Source organism: Oncorhynchus clarkii, chromosome 10, assembly GCF_045791955.1.
Source record: "Oncorhynchus clarkii lewisi isolate Uvic-CL-2024 chromosome 10, UVic_Ocla_1.0, whole genome shotgun sequence".
Lineage (NCBI taxonomy): Eukaryota > Metazoa > Chordata > Actinopteri > Salmoniformes > Salmonidae > Oncorhynchus > Oncorhynchus clarkii.
In genome coordinates, this window is record NC_092156.1 from 19,918,925 (window position 1) to 19,936,445 (window position 17,521).

The 17,521-nt window shown below is 43.0% G+C and overlaps 1 protein-coding gene across 1 annotated transcript in view; it reads left to right on the forward strand.

The window, feature by feature from the left end:
• The window catches only part of LOC139418117 (unconventional myosin-VIIa-like), a 77,499-nt gene that overhangs the window by 46,416 nt on the left and 13,562 nt on the right, over positions 1-17,521 (forward strand). The window contains exons 37-44 of the mRNA XM_071167322.1: positions 2,247-2,416; positions 7,632-7,825; positions 8,339-8,463; positions 8,675-8,832; positions 9,268-9,421; positions 9,641-9,796; positions 10,187-10,292; positions 10,449-10,562. Of these exons, the coding sequence (XP_071023423.1) occupies positions 2,247-2,416; positions 7,632-7,825; positions 8,339-8,463; positions 8,675-8,832; positions 9,268-9,421; positions 9,641-9,796; positions 10,187-10,292; positions 10,449-10,562 (1,177 nt within the window). The remainder of the gene's footprint in view (positions 1-2,246; positions 2,417-7,631; positions 7,826-8,338; positions 8,464-8,674; positions 8,833-9,267; positions 9,422-9,640; positions 9,797-10,186; positions 10,293-10,448; positions 10,563-17,521) is intronic.

Consider the following 17,521-nt stretch of genomic DNA (forward strand, 5'->3'; position numbering starts at 1 on the left):
TATATATATGTATTTATTTATTGTACACAGCAACTGAATATATATATGTATTTATTTATTGTACACAGCAACTGAATATATATATATATGTATTTATTTATTGTACACAGCAACTGAATATATATATATGTATTTATTTATTGTACACAGCAACTGAATATATATATATATGTATTTATTTATTGTACACAGCAACTGAATATATATATATATTTATTTATTTATTGTACACAGCAACTGAATATATATATGTATTTATTTATTGTGGCAGACCAGGGGGTTTCATCTAGATGTTTACACAGATCAGAAATTGACACACCTCAGTTAAGGGTGTTTATTTAAAACAATAAAGAAAAAAGAAACAGGTCTCCTCCAGGAGACCTCTTCTGGGTTACCGCCTTCTGGGCTCCGGGGAATGCTGTCTCCTCTGGGGTAGAACGCCGAGCCCCTCAAATATAGCAGACTGTGAGTAAGTCTATCTGGTAGCAACCTCTCACTACCTACAACCCTCCTCTGGTTGTTCACCAGGTGCGATTGGTTCCGGCGCCCCTCGGACCCCAACTTCGGGTCTGTAGACACGGGGTTGGCAACCGCTTGCTTCCGGGCCGCGTGCGACGGTCTGCCCCCTCTCTCATCGGTCACCGGCGTTTGTACGAGCGCTACCACACTCCCGGAATCCAACAGAGTGTTGGGGTCGTGACCAGCGACTCTCACCGGGACCGTGGGCGCTGGTCGTTCGCTGTGGGCCCAGAAAATTACATAGTTTACTCCTGCGCCCAGCTCATCTTCTGGGCCAGCTGATGGCATCAACTCTTCTCGACCCGGGCAACTCCATGTGAGGTCACCTCCTTTGGTCTCCATCCACCTAAGGTTGGCTGCAGCAGGTGGACTCTGCCTCGGCTGTCTCTCCGTGGGTCTGCAGTCCTTTAGCCCGGCTGACTGTCAGATTGGGAAGTACGTGGTGGGGTTGTCCTTTCGTCCCCACTGACGTCTCTCGGACTCGGCCTCTGTCCCCTTAGCAGGGCCTCAGTATTCTGGTGCATCTCCACGGCTCCCAAGAGGTCGTCCAAGGTCTGGGGCATACGTAGGCTTGCCGCCCTCTTCATGTCGTGAGGTAGCACCCGTAAGATGCGATCCATGACCACTTTGTCAATAACGAGGAGGGTGGCTAAGTTTGTTAGGAGCGATGCCCTGGTGATGCACAGTAGGTCGCTCATCTGGGCTCGGGGGGAAGCTTCAGCCATGAACCTCCAGTCATGGACCAGTTGGGCCCGATGGGCCAGGCTGTACCCGTAGCGGCTGAGTACCTCCCTCTTGAGACAGTCGGAGTTAGCCGCCTGTTCGGTGTTGAGGTCATAATATGCCTTTTGAGCATCTCCAGACAGGAACGGGGCCAGCAGACTTGCCAACTTCACCTTGGGCCATCCTTCCCAGAGTGCTGTCCGTTTGTGCAGAAGTAGGTCTCGATGTTGTCAACCTCCATTAGCTTGATGCGACTCGGTCTGCGTTTCTCCTCGCAGCTTGCATACATTCTTTAGACGCTGTCCTTCCAATGTTGGTTCCTGCATGTCCTGTTGTGCTTGTTGGGCCCAAACAAACTGAGCTATCAATTCATCCATGTTGATACTGCGTAAACGTCAACCCTGGTCTGACCACATTGTCAGATTGCCCGCATTCTCCACCACTTGTGGAAGACCAAGGAGTTTGATCTAGACATTTACACAGATCCGACACGGAGACAAGTGTGATACCTCAGTTTCAAGGGTGTTTATTTAAAACAACAAAGAAAAAGAAAAGAAACAGGTCTCCTCTAGGAGACCTCTTCCAGGTTACCGCCTTCTGGGCTCGGGGAATGCTGTCTCCTCTGGGGTGGAACACTGAGCCCCTCGGTTCTAGCAGACCGTGAGGACCTCTATCCGGTAGCAACCTCTCACTACCTACAACCCTCCCGTGTGTTGCCCTCCGGGCAGCTTTATGGACCCCGTACAGCTGGTGAGCAATCAGCCCTTGATTACTCACCAGCCTCAATCAGCCCCAATTAGTCCAATTAGTCGAGGACCCGTCGAGACCTGGCACGTCCAGCAGAGGGAGCCACCGCCACGTGATCAGTCTCCCCCTGGTGGCTTGTCCGCGGTACACCACAATATATACACTTGTAAAGACCTAAATAAGATATAAAATATATATAAAATTATATTTTAATTGTGACATTGTTTTGATATTGTAAGAATCATTTCCCTTGACAGAGGTGGTAAGCTCCAGGGCCAGAGCTTCTCGCTGGCCACCATCAAAGGAGACGAGTACACGTTCACCTCCAATAATGCCGAGGACATACGCGACCTCGTCGTGACCTTCCTGGAGGGCCTCAGGAAGAGGTCAAAGTTTGTGGTGGCGCTGCTGGACTGCCCTAACCCCGGTAAGTAACCTACTAGCTCTTATTAACTTTATCTTATTAGGTTAATGAAAAGTGGCAATGCACATTGGTCCACATTGGCAACACTTTTCAATTAAGAACAGGTAATGTCTTCCAAGTATGGTAAATGACTGTGATCTTGTAGGTGTTTTCTTATACAGACTACCATATGAGAAGCAACTCTGTCATTTTGTATAATGTATGTCTCTTTTTCAAAGAGAGAATGACTCCATTTCATGTTTTATCTTCTAAACCACAGCAGTGAAAAAAGCTATATTAATTGTGTTGTAATTGTGTGTTGATATTGATGTTTTAGGGTAGAATCTTCTCTAACCCGCTGTATTTTTATATATATATATATATACAGCACCAGTCAAAAGTTTTAGAACACCTACTAATTCAAAGGCTTTTCTTTATTTTTTACTATTTTCTACATTGTAGAGCAGGGGTGTCAAAGTCAAATGGACGGAGGGCCAAATAAAAAAATCAGCTACAAGACGAGGGCCGGACTGTTCGAATGTTCATTGAAAAATTTTTAAATGACGCATATAGTCTAGTGAACCTAATTGAACCTACTGAAAACCTAACAAATATATTACAATATGATCAGATAAATAAAGCAATATTTTCTTATGGCTCTGTCAGTAATCTTTAATTTTCAACAGACACAAAAGACAAATTTCCTTTATATAAATATCCCCATAACATGAACATTAAATGAAAGAAACCGGTATTCAAGGCACCATCAGTAGACTATATTTTCTATTTTAGCAAAAGTGGGCTAAATTTACTTCAAAGAAAAAACAATAATAGCAATTTTCTATCATCCACTCAACTGAAATATTTTTAAAATATAATTGGATTGAAATACAAAAAAATAAAGTGCAAAAATCTATTAATCAAAAACAACACTTTGTTTAAGGAGAAGTAACATGCAGTGAAAACAAATATTAAATTTTAACTTTTAAACTTGAACTGAGTAAAAACTCTAAATATGTGATTGCACAGTAATGTTCACTTGTTTGAGGTTGAGGGTGATACTTGGTGGTGTCCCATCTTTTCCACAAGTTCATCAATGTTCGGGGTAAGGCTCTGAGCTGAAGAAATCCTCAGAATTGAGTGGAGGTGTTCAGCAGTAAGTCGACTTCTGTGTGATGTTTTGTTCAGGTTCATCAAAGAAAACAGTTGTTCACACAGGTATGTGCTGCCAAACATAGACAACGTTTGAGCAGCCTGGATGCGCAGCTGGGGCATTGTGCCGGGGAGGAAACGGGCGAACTCCGCAGCACCCACTGCCGCATATTTTGCCCTCAGTGCATCATTGCATTGGAGGTCAATCAACTCCATTTGGAGGTTTGGTGGTGAGCTTTCCACGTCAACAGCAAATGGGTTACCGAGCAGTTCCAACCTGCTTTTTTGTGCTTCAAAGTCAGCAAATCGGCGTCGAAAGTCAGCGGCAAGCATACCTATTTTATCAGCCAACTGTGTGCTCGGGAACGCACTGGTAGAGAGCTTCTCTTTCATGGTCTGGCAGCTGGGAAAGTGGCTCAAATTTTCTTTCCGCATCTGCGTCTCCCACAGAGTCAGTTTGGTTTTAAATGCCTTCACTGTACTGTACATATCAGAGATGACACGATCCCGACCCTGCAGCTGCAAGTTTATTGCATTCAGATGACTCGTAATGTCACACAGAAAAGCCATTTCACACAGAAACATTTCGTCTCGGAGTTGTGTTGTGTCTTTCCCTTTGCTGTCCAAGAACAGACAAATCTCCTCACGAAGCTCGAAACATCTTTGAAGCACCTTTCCCTGGCTTAGCCATCGCACCTCTGTGTGATAAGGCAAATCACCATGCTCCGTTTCTAACTCCGTCAGAAATGCCTTGAACTGGCGGTGATTCAAACCTTTGGCTCTGATAAAGTTAACTGTGCGCGTGATGATGCTCATTACATGCTCCATTTTCAAGGCTTTACCGCACAACGCTTCCTGGTGTATGATACAATGATAAGCTGTCAGCTCACCTGTCGCGTTTTCCTCTTGCATCTTTTCCCGTATCTTCGCCACCAGTCCGCTCCTGTGTCCACACATCGCAGGTGCTCCGTCGGTTGTCAAACCCACGAGTTTTTCCCAAGGCAGCTCCATCTCATTTACACATCTTGACACCTCTTCATACAAATCATGCCCCGTAGTTGTGCCATGCATAGGACGTAAAGCCAAAAACTCCTCTGTCACGCTTAGGTTGGAGTCCACTCCGCGGATGAAAATTGACAACTGGGCAATGGCAGAAATGTCGGTGCTCTCATCCACAGCCAAGGAATATGCAATAAAATCTTTTCCCTTTTTCACAAGCTGCTCTTTTAGATTGATGGACAACTGGTCTACTCTCTCGGCAATGGTGTTTCTGCTCAGACTCACATTTAAAAAGAGTTGCCTTTTTTCTGGGCAAACTTCGTCACAAACTTTAATCATGCAGTTTTTGATGAAATCCCCCTCCGTAAATGGCCGGGCTGATTTAGCGATCTCTTCTGCCAAAATAAAACTGGCCTTGACAGCAGCCTGGCCTTGTGATTTGGCTTTTTTGAACAGAGCCTGTCGAGATTTGAGGCCTCGTTTTAATTCCTCTGCCTTTTGTAGCCTTTGTTCCATGTCCATATTCTTGTTTTTGTCCGCGTGTTTCGTTTCATAATGTCGTCTCAGATTATACTCTTTCAGTACCGCCACACTTTCTCCACACAGAAGACACGCAGGTTTTCCAGCTACCTTCGTGAACATATACTCCGACTCCCACCTTGTTTGAAACCCCCGGTTCTCAGTATCCACCTTCCGTTTTGCCATTTTTGATGGGTATCTGAAAGTTAATTTTACTGTGATGCTGACGACTGCTGTGCCAATAAATATTGAAATGAAGCAGCCTACTGCTCGGTGCGTCACCTTTGCATTGTGGGAAATGTAGTATTGGTGCGTGTAAAAGATCTGCGGGCTGCCGGCTTGCTGCGGGCCGGTTCTAATAATAAATCAAGATCATCCCAGGGGCCGTAAAAAACCTTCTTGCGGGCCGGATGTGGCCCGCGGGCCTTGACTCTGACATATGTGTTGTAGAGTAAAGGTGAAGACATCAAAACTATGAAATAACACATATGGAATCATGTAGTAACCAAAAAAGTGTTAAACGATTCTTCAAAGTAGCCACTCTTTGCCTTGATGACAGCTTTGCACACTCTTGGCATTCTCTCAACCAGCTTCATGAGGTAACCTGGAATTCATTTGAATTAACAGGTGTGTCTTCTTAAAAGTTCATTTGTGGAACTTCTTTCCTTCTAAATGCGTTTGAGCCAATCAGTTGTGTTGTGACCCCCCGTATTCAGAAGATAGCGCTATTTGGTAAAATACCATGTCAATATTATGGCAAGAACCGCTTAAATAAGCAAAGAGAAATGACAGTCCATCCTTATTTAAGACATGAAGGTCAATCAATATGGAAAATGTCAAGAACTTTGAAAGTTTCTTCAAGTGCAGTCGCAATAACAATCAAGCGCTATGATGAAACTGGCTCTCATGAGGACCGCCACAGGAAAGGAAGACCCAGAGTTACCTCTGCTGCAGAGTTCATTAGATTTACCAGCCTCAGAAATTGCAGCCCAAATTAATGCTTCACAGAGTTATTTTGTCTGGAGTCCAAATTAGAGATTTTTGGTTCCAACCGCCGTGTCTTTGTGAGATGTGGTGTGGGTGAACGGATGATCGCCGCATGTGTATTTCCCACGTAAAGCATGGAGGAGTAGGTGTTATGGTGTGGGGGTGCTTTGCTGGTGACATCGTCTGTGATTTATTTAGAATTCAAGGCACACTTAACCAGCATGGCTACCACAGCATTCTGCAGCGACACGCCATCCCATTTGGTTTGGGCTTAGTGGGACTATAATTGCTGAGTTGATGAGTTGGACCGCAGAGTGAAGGAAAACCCGCCAACAAGTGCTCAGCATATGTGGGAACTCCTTCAAGACAGTTGGAAAAGCATTTCAGGTGAAGCTGATTGAGAGAATGCCAAGTGTGCAAAGCTGTCATCAAGGCAAATGGTGGCTATTTGAAGAATCTCAAATATAAATATATATTTTGATTTGTTTAACACTTTTTGCTTACTACACGATTCCATATGTTATTTCATAGTTTTGATGTCTTCTCAAAATAAAGAAAAACCCTTGAATGAGTAGGTGTTCTAAAACCTTTGACCAGTAATGTATATATATTTTGTATTCTTTTTTTTATTTTACCCCCTTTTTCTCCCCAATTTCGATCTTGTCTCATCACTGCAACTCCCCAATGGGCTCGGAAGGCAAAGGTCGAGTCATGTGTCCTCCAAAACTTGACCCGTAAAACCATGCTTCTTAACACCCGCCCGCTTAACCTAGAAGCCAGCTGCATAAATGTGTCGAAGGAAACACCGTTCACCTGACGACCGAGGTCAGCCTGCAGGCGCCCAGCCTGCCACAAGGAGTCGCTAGAACACGATGAGCCAAGTAAAGCCTCCCAGCCAAACGCTCCCCTAACCCGGGTGATGCTGGGCCAATTGTGCGCCACCCTAAGTGATTCCCGGGTCTGAAGTGATGCCTCTAGCACTGCAAGGCAGTGCCTTAGACTGCTGCGCCACTTGGGAGGCCCTAACCTGCTATGTTTTACCATTTAATGGACTGTTTTTAACTTTGGAATTGGCTTATTGACCATTTTATACAACAGTTGCATTTTATTCTGAATGCTGATTGGTTAAAACCGCATTCCAGCCGCTGTCTATTCCACAAGTTACCACTGGCTAAATCTATGACATTAAAATGCCTATTTACTCTGTTCCATCTGACTGCGCAATCCACTGTCTCATCAGCCCAGCCAGAAAATGTCTAAACTTGATCTCCACTATAAAAACCATCTAGACATTACCTCACATTTCTTTTAAACTAAGATTTAGTTTTAAACAGCAGAGATTTGTAGAATCTTTGCTGTCTGTCTCTCTGACTTTTGCAACATTGTTTCAGTATTCAAATTCGATCTCGAGCTGTCCCCTAGTAATGAATGTGTGTCTTGCATTTAACATTGTAGATAAATCTAACTTGTATAACTCCCGCACACGCGATACCTCCTTAAGTTGTATTTACCAACCACCACACATTAAGTTCCATCACAGGAGACATTAAGGTACATTGAATTGAATGTTGTGTTCCTGTAGCGGGCGGCGAGGACTCCACCTTCCTCAGTTTTTCCAAGGGCGACCTGATCCTATTGGACGAGCACTGTGGCGAGCAGGTCATGACCTCGGGGTGGGCCCACGGGGTCAATGACAGGACCAAGCAACAGGGGGACTTCCCGGCCGACTGCGTCTACGTCCTGCCCACCGTAACCCGACCGCAGTATGACATCGTGGTGAGTGACCTCATAGGGTTACAAAATTCTCTGTACATTTCCAAAGTTCCAGGATCTTTTAGAAACTACGGTCATTAATGGGTAATTTTGGAAATCTATGGAATCTTGAAGAATTTATACCACAGTATGACAATATGGTGGTGGTGATGATGTTGATGATGTCCTCAGGCATTCATGCTTCATACTGTCTTTACTGCTCTCATTCTGTAGTTTACTAAAGTTCTTTTTTTGTGACTGTATGTCTTTCTTTCTCTCTCCCCTCTCCCAACGTGTCTCTTTCATCCTCTCTACTCCCTTCCCTCTCCATTTCCCCTCCCTTTTCTCTCTCTCACTCTCACTCTCGTTTTCTTCCTTCGCTCTCTCTCATTCTCCTACTTCCTTACCTCTACATCTCTCTTCCCTCCCTCCCTCCCTCCCTCCCTCCCTCCCTCCCTCCCTCCCTCCCTCCCTCCCTCCCTCCCTCCCTCCCTCCCTCCCTCCCTCCATCTCCAACCCCCTCTCTCTCTCTGCTAGGCTCTGGTGACTATGACTCCAGACCAGAGAAGAGAGTCCATAAACCTTTCCCAGCTGGCCCTTGCTGAGAGTGAGGACAAGGTCAAGCCCTACACCCTAGAGGAGTTCTCCTATGATTACTTCAGGTAGCCACTCACTCACTCAATCACTCACTCACACACACTTACATACACACACACACACACACACACACACACACACACACACACACACACACACACACACACACACACACACACACACACACACACATTCTGTTCCACTCATCCCTCTCTGTTCCCTTCATCCATCTTTCCCCATCCCTTCTTCCTATCCACCCCTACTCCACCCATCCAGATCCCCTCCCAAGAGCACTCTGAGCAGGGTAATGATCACTAAGGGCCGCGGGAAGGAGCGTCTGTGGTGCTGCGCCAGGGAGCCCCTCAAACAGCCCCTATTGAAGAAGGTGCTGGCCCACGAGGAGCTCTCCCAGGAGGCTCAACTGGCCTTCATCGATATCTTTACTGTCTTGCAGCCATTGTGTATCAATTACTTTTTCACGCTTCATGTCCAAATAATCTTAAAGTAACTTTATTTTGAACACTGTAGGATGATTTAAACATGAAATGCGAAATATGCTAATATCAGGGATATGAACTTGCATAGATTTTTTGACAAAAATGCTAAATAGTTAGCATTTGGAGACAGTGGCCGGGTAAACTAAAACAAAGCATGGACTGCTGTCTTACTTTAGCCATAGATTACTTATGGGTAAGGAAACTATTGTGTAATTTGGGTAAACAATCACTTTAAATGTGATGCAAACTTCAACATGTCAAATTTAGCATTATGTATATTATGTTGTACTGCATCATAGAATTATGTCTGTGTTTAACGTGCGTAGTCTTGAGGTCAATGTCTGGTCATGGTCCTTGACCACTCCCCTGCACCCTTGTTGAAGTATATGGGTGACTACCCGTCCAAGCGAGCGCGTTCGGTCAACGAGCTGACCGACCAGATCTTTGAGGGAGCGCTGAAGGCAGAGCCACTCAAAGATGAGATCTACTGTCAGATCCTCAAACAGCTCACTGAGAATCACATCAAGTACGTCTGAGACTACAGTCGACATACACATCTACATTCCCAGGGAAGTTGTGGTCATATGGGGATTGACCATGTTGTGCTGTGTGTTTGCGATTATGTATGTGTGTGTGTGTGTGTGTGTGTGTGTGTGTGTGTGTGTGTGTGTGTGTGTGTGTGTGTGTGTGTGTGTGTGTGTGTGTGTGTGTGTGTGTGTGTGTGTGTGTGTGTGTGTGTGCGCAGGTACAGCGAGGAGAAGGGCTGGGAGCTGCTGTGGCTGTGTGCAGGTCTGTTCCCCCCCAGTAACATTCTGCTACCCCACGTCCAGAAGTTCCTCCAGGCCAAGAAGCACCACCCCCTCGCCCCTGACTGCATGCAGAGACTCCAGAAGGCATTACGGTAGGGCTAACCCACTTGTAAAGGGTATTTACTTTAAGTGTTCCAACATTACGTGTTTAACCATTTGGGTATAAGTATTTTTGCCATTTACAGTATAAGAGTTTCTCAGCCATGTAAGCAGAGAAAAAAAATGCTGACTTATTTAGGCAATATGGCTGAATCCTAATTTGAGATCCATGCAAGATTTAGGCAAACGTTTGAGTTACTTGTGTGGATTCAGCTCCTAACTAGAGATCCACTCAAGATCAGGGCCTCCTTACTCATATTCCTTCCTTTGTCTATCTCTTGTCTTCCCCTGGGTGAAATAACAGTCCAACAGTAATTGTAGTATGATGTACTACAGTACCCATAATGTTCTGTACCCATAATCCTCTCTCCTTACCAATACAGTAATGGATCCAGGAAGTACCCACCTCACCTGGTGGAGGTGGAGGCCATCCAGCACAAGACCACACAAATCTTTCACAAAGTGTACTTCCCCGATGACACAGACGAGGTGAGAGGTCATTACAAAGTAGCAATGGCTCGTTGAGGCCCAAAACGTTGAGTCAAAGGGACAAAAACAGCACACAAGCTGACTTATTAAAATCTGGAACATTTTGTGTGGTCACTTCATAGCAAATTGTGTAAAAATGACAGTTTTCCCCCACAGGCTTTCGAAGTGGAGTCGAGTACCAAGGCCAAAGATTTCTGTCTGAACATCTCAGGCAGACTACTCCTCAAGTCCTCCGAGGGCTTCAGCCTGTTTGTCAAGATCACTGACAAGGTACAGTACACTACTAGGATATGGTTTCAATGAGGTCATTAGGACATGCTTTGTGACGTCATGGTCAAGTTGTATACTGGTTGTTAAAGGATGTATTTTAAACATGACATATTAAACTGGCTGTAATCTGCTTATATGACCAGATAACAACCAAAATATGACATATTTCCCTGAATTGTTTATGACTTCATGAAAAAAGACTTCACCTGGTTGTAATCCGATTGTAGCTAGTTGTATGATGTCTCTGAGAAAAGTACAATTTTACACACAAAATAGTGGTACCCATAAGTACTCATTTCTGATGAAAAAACACAAATGTGAAAAATTGGTGGATATACAGATGTAGGAAGTTAATTTCAGCCAGTTTGCTACAGCAGGAAAATCATCCTGCAGCAACAGGAAATGTAAATTATTAGGTGGATTAAAATGAATGGACATTTTTGTAGGGGTTGATACATTTTTCGTAAGAGAAAATCAAGTCTGAAATTTCAAAGTGGAAATTGCAAATCAAATGTATTTATGAGGTCCTTTTTACATCCGCCGATGTCACAAAGTGCTATACAGAAAGCCAGCCTAAAACCCCAAACATCAAACAATGCAGATGTAGAGGCACGGTAACTAGGAAAAACTCCCTAGAAAGGCAGGAACCTAGGAAGAGACCTAGAGAGGAACCAGGCTCTGAGGGGTGGCCAGGCCTCTTCTGGCTGTGCCGGGTTGAGATTATAACAGTACATGGGCAAGATGTTCAAACGTTCATAGATGACCAGCAGGGGCAAATAATAATAATAATCACAGTGGTTGTAGAGGGTGCAACAGGTCAGCACCACTTTAAATTGAATCCGCTTGGTCTGGGCATCTCTCATAGGGAGGAGCGTATGTGGTACTATTATGTTCGTCCCCTCCATGTCCCCACCTCTCCCCCCTATACGTTCCATTAAATGCACCTATAAGGTGGCTATATATAAGCCCTGTAGTATGTGGTAATTTGCATAGGATTTCTATCTTAATGCTTATATCGGAATGTCCTGGGAATTTGTTGTTGTTTTATCCTACCTTAAGCAAACAATCTATAAGCTGGAGATATATCCAAAAGTATTGTTTCTGTAAATTATACTTGGACCTTAACTCTTCATAAGAGGTAGAAGTGTTTTCTTGATAGAGACAACCAATGTTATTTTTTCCCCTTTCTATACCAATCTTTCCAGAAAGCCATGTGTCCCCCTATTTTCAATTTAGGGTTGTTCCATAACGAAGCATAGCTTATCAAGAAAGATGAAGATCTCGCTCTCTCTCATGAATCTGGCTCCATATATTTTTAGTATGGGACATTATTGGATCCTGGAGTCCCACCTTTTGTTGACTCAAATAATCTAATGCTCTGAATGGGGCATTAAATTCCTCTTCCATGTCCATCCCAGCTCTTAAACTGGAGATTCATTTTGTTCAATAGTGGGTCTATATTTTCAGAAATCGTGTTCTCTAGACCAGGATGTAACGCCATCCCCGGGTACCTCAAGTTTTTAGGGACCCATTGAAACCTCCAGCTGAAGAGGTAATTTCTCAGACAATGTTTTGATAGAGGCATTACTTCAGATGTGGTCCAGTTGACTTTATAGCTCGATATCTCTGAGAATGCATTTACAAGGTCCAGTAAAGGCAGTATGGAGAGTTGAGGGTCTGATATTAATAGTAATATGTCGTCTGCATAATGCAGTAGTTTATTCTCCCATATTAATCCCTTTGATTGACTGATGCAGTCTAATGGCTTCGGCTAATGGTTCTAATGCTGTAATAAATAGGAGGGGCGAGAGACAGTCACCTTGTTTCGTCCCTCGTCCTACAGAAAATGGAGATGATCGTAGTCCGTTAGTGACAACTATGGATTTGGGGTCGTTGTACAGAAGTTTAATAATATTCTGAAAGCCCTGTCCAAAACCAAATGTAGTATAATGCAGGTAGTCCCAGCCCACCCTATCAAAGGCTTTCTCTGCGTCTAGGGATAGGGCTGCCACTGAAGTATCCAAATCGATCAATTCCTCCAAACTAATAGGGCTGTCGAGCCAGTTCCTGTCTTCCTCTGCTTGTTTGGGAAGGTTCAGTTTCTGAAAGAATGCCTCTGCTTTCTACGTATCTAAAGGACCATCTGAAGTAGAAAGTTCCTGATAGAAGTCTCAAAATATATTGTTTATTTCTTTATGATTAGCAATCACCTTGCCTGTCTTATTTCTGATTCCACCTACACCTTAAGGTCTGTTTCAATTTTAACCATTTTCTGTTTATCTAATTTCTTAATAGTAGCTGATTGTTGTATCATTACTCCGCGTATGTCATCTTTAAAAGCTTCCCAGACATGTACCTGTTTCACACTATTGTGGTTTGTTTCAAAGAATATCGTAATGTGTGTTTTAAGGAATTATTCTCCTATTCCAACAGTCAGATCAGTGGGTGCATGATCTGACATAGCTATCGTGCCCACATTGCAAGCACCCACTTTATCTATGAGAGAGTGTGAGATCAGAATGTAGTCAATGCGTGAATAAACAGTGTGTCTATTTGAAAATAATGTGTAATCGCAAGCGGTTCGATTGATATCATAAAGACCTTTACACAGTGTAAAGGTCCTTTACAGCCTTTACACAGTGTAAAGGTCCTTTACAGTCTTTACACAGTGTAAAGGTCCTTTACAGTCTTTACACAGTGTAAAGGTCCTTTACAGTCTTCACACAGTGTAAAGGTCCTTTACAGTCTTCACACAGTGTAAAGGTCCTTTACAGCCTTTACACAGTGTAAAGGTCCTTTACAGTCTTCACACAGTGTAAAGGTCCTTTACAGTCTTTACACAGTGTAAAGGTCCTTTACAGTCTTTACACAGTGTAAAGGTCCCTTACAGTCTTCACACAGTGTAAAGGTCCTTTACAGTCTTTACACAGTGTAAAGGTCCTTTACAGTCTTCACACAGTGTAAAGGTCCTTTACAGTCTTCACACAGTGTAAAGGTCCTTTACAGTCTTTACACAGTGTAAAGGTCCTTTACAGTCTTTACACAGTGTAAAGGTCCTTTACAGTCTTCACACAGTGTAAAGGTCCTTTACAGTCTTTACACAGTGTAAAGGTCCTTTACAGTCTTTACACAGTGTAAAGGTCCTTTACAGTCTTCACACAGTGTAAATGTCCTTTACAGTCTTTACACAGTGTAAAGGTCCTTTACAGTCTTCACACAGTGTAAAGGTCCTTTACAGTCTTCACACAGTGTAAAGGTCATTTACAGTCTTTACACAGTGTAAAGGTCCTTTACAGCTTTTACACCGTGTAAAGGTCCTTTACAGTCTTCACACAGTGTAAAGGTCCTTTACAGTCTTCACACAGTGTAAAGGTCCTTTACAGTCTTTACACAGTGTAAAGGTCCTTTACAGTCTTTACACAGTGTAAAAGTCCTTTACAGTCTTTACACAGTGTAAAGGTCCTTTACAGTCTTTGCACAGTGTAAAGGTCCTTTACAGTCTTCACACCGTGTAAAGGTCCTTTACAGTCTTCACACAGTGTAAAGGTCCTTTACAGTCTTCACACAGAGTTTTAATTGCTTCTTGAGTTTGAGGCCCTGGTCAGACCAGTTTTGCATTTCTCTAAAAAAGCATCAGGGACCTGACTATAATCCCCTCCCTAGTACCAGAGGAAAATCACAGAAATCTAGTATTATTTTATTAAATTAAAGGAAGAAGACTTGGGTCCTCTTCATTTGGAGCATAAATATTTTCGAATATTATATTTTGTCCTGAAATCTTTACAAGTAAAATCAAGATTCATCCTGCTTTGTCCTTAGCTCTTTTTCCACTTGAACTTGTATACCTTTGGAAAATAGAATAGAGACACCTCTTTTTTGGGGGTTGAATATATTATGGTAAGCACTACCCACCCATCTGTCTCCCACCCTAGGAGCATCCTTTTCAAGTAGGTGGGTCTCTTGGAGCATAATCACGTCTGAGAGTTTTTGTTTAAGATAATTAATTAACTTATGTCTTTTTAAATATGAACCTAGTCCGTTCACATTCCACGACGTAACTTTAATCACATTGGTCGTTATATCTGAAAGGTTGTAAATATATTATTACCACAACATAACTAGTGTTAGAATATTTTAAATCAATGCATTTCTGATAGCCACTGCTTAGCGAATCAATGAAAGTGAACAACTGGTAGTACCCCCCACCTAGAACACTGAACTTTCCATATAACAAATATGTCATAAACACCCCCCAACCGCACAAGGTACAAAAAAATGAACATACAAAATGAAAATCTCCCTCCCCCCCAAACCAGGCCTTCATCTGTGTGAAGTGTCCCGAGTGCTGACGATCCAACTAGAATTAGCACGTTTTACCAACGCCAAATATAGGCATGACCATATACATTTTGAAATGACAGATATGACATGTCATAGAGATTACATCAAAACATCGAACATAAAAGGCTGATCATTATTTTCGCAAAGAGAAGAATGACCTTTCTCATGTAGACTGATACATGAACTGTATAACTCCAAAAGACAGGAATGTAAACTGAGGTCAGACACAAAAGAGAGACTGGTATAAGTCATAATGATAAAATAAAATAAGCTGACTAACAGATTGGCTTGTGTCCATCACTCATGGCACGAACACGCCTGTTGTGGTCTATATTGACCCACTATTGCTGTTATTAGAATGAAAACGTAAAATAATATATATCATATATATGATATACTTGGACTATAGTCCTGCTTAATCTAGTACTATAATGATGTCAGCTGTAAACCAGAAAGACAAATTATAGGCAGCATTTGTAGTATAAACACTCGATGAGACTGCTACTCACAACATGAGTAGTTCTATCGCCTTAGAGAAAAATGTTAGTCCATCTGAGATGAACCATTGCCACCATGTTAAACTTCCATAGCATACCACGCTACTCAATTTGTTTTGCTTCTCAAAGTAACCCAGAACATGGCAGGATATTACAAAGAGTATTTCAGTCCCTGTTTCATGCACATACTGTATGCCTCACCTGCGTGAACGCATTTCTCTTGTCTTGAACCTCTTTGGAAAAGTCAGGGAAAAACTCCACCTTTGTCCCCTTCCATTGAAAAGTCCTAAGCTCTTTGGCTCTGAGCCAGACCTTCTCCCTGTCAGTATATCGTAAGAATTTCACCAGGATAGGCCGGGGGTTACGTGGGGCTGTTCTTGGGTTCAGTGTCGTCGGTGTCCGATGTGTTCTCTCGATGGGCATGTTGTTTAACACCCTCCAGTGTGTTATCAAATAGGTTGCGTAAAATGTCTTTCACACAATCTTCCATATTTATGTGGATCTTGGGAACCCCTCTGATCCGAAGTGTGTTTCTCCGACTGTCATTTTCCTGTTATTGAAGTCGTTCTTCAAGTTTTTTTGATCAGTCTCCATTTTTTCAACAGTGTTGTTTAGGCGGTTGTTCTTGTCCTCCAAGGTTGATATCCTCTCTTCTGCGTGTGTAACTTGGTTGTCGAGTGTGTCCACCTTTGATTTCAGTGCACCCACTGTATGTTTTATTTCAGCCACATCTTCGCCCACTTTTGCAATTTTCTCTTCGAAATTTTTGTTCATTTTGCGAATCTCATTTAGAACTGGGTCATCAGGTTGTTCTTCTACGCCATTTTCCTTGCTAGCTGCAGGTAGAGACGACATTTGTGTTTTTTGTTGTGACTGCTTATGTGTGTTTCTAAGTTGTTTTTCCATGTAACCGATATTTTGGACAATTAGTTAACAAAATGTGTTACTAGGCGTTGAATAATTAGTTAAAATATAGTTGGAGCTACACAGACTCTGTAGTTAGCTGCTGCTCCTCGCCACATCGTCGCCGGAAGTCCTGAAATGTCCTAGTTTTTTATAATAACTGTCACGAACCGGCTCAAAGCCCGTAACAAAAGGGAGACAACGTGGAGATAAGGAGGAACAAAGTATATATTTATTAAATAAAGTAACTAAGTATAATATACAATGGTGTGTGTAATCAGTAGTGTAAGTGAGTGTTTTGCATGCATGAATGTGATAATGCAGGGTGTTGAAAGGTGCTTAAGCAAACAACCAAAAAACCACCAAGAAACACAACGAAATCCATAAAGGTATCTGCATGGAGAGAGTCTCTTCCATGAATGGGGAAGTGGTGTATTTATCCTGGGACACACCGGGCCTAGGTGTTTCCCATGTAGCTGACGACCCTCCCAACTCTGCTCACCAGCATCCTAATAAGGAAAACAAGAGGAAAGAGAGAATACAGCAGACAGAGTGGGAGGGTCGTCACATTCCCCCCCATAAAACCGGGGACCAACAAGGACCCCGGAAGAACATACCAGCCTCTGCATCCCAAATTGACACAGCCTCTGCGTCCCAAATTGATGAGGGGTTACGTGTTCACACCTCCACCTGCCCCAGCCAACCTCCTCCTCCCCAGACCTCAGCAACCTTTGCACATAGGAAGCAATGTTTAAGAGGAAAGAAGAACACAAGACCAGGAGGGAACAGACAGGAAAGATAGAACATGACAACCCCAAACAATGGTCAGTCACGTAAACATTCAGGAACATGGCACAAAAGACCACAACAGCTACAAACTCCAACGAAAAGAACATCCGGGTCCTTCTTAATTTTTACAACAACTCCCAACGATTCATAGTCACTTCCAACGATTCATAGTCACTTCCAATGATTCATAGTCACTTCCAATGATTCATAGTCACTTCCCAACGATTCATAGTCACTTCCCAACGATTCATAGTCACTTCCAATGATTCATAGTCACTTCCAACGATTCATAGTCACTTCCAACGATTCATAGTCACTTCCCAACGATTCATAGTCACTTCCAATGATTCATAGTCCCTTCCCAACGTAACCGAATTTCACAAATTTCAATCATTCAACCTTGTAGTGTTCAGCGATCTTCAACAGCTG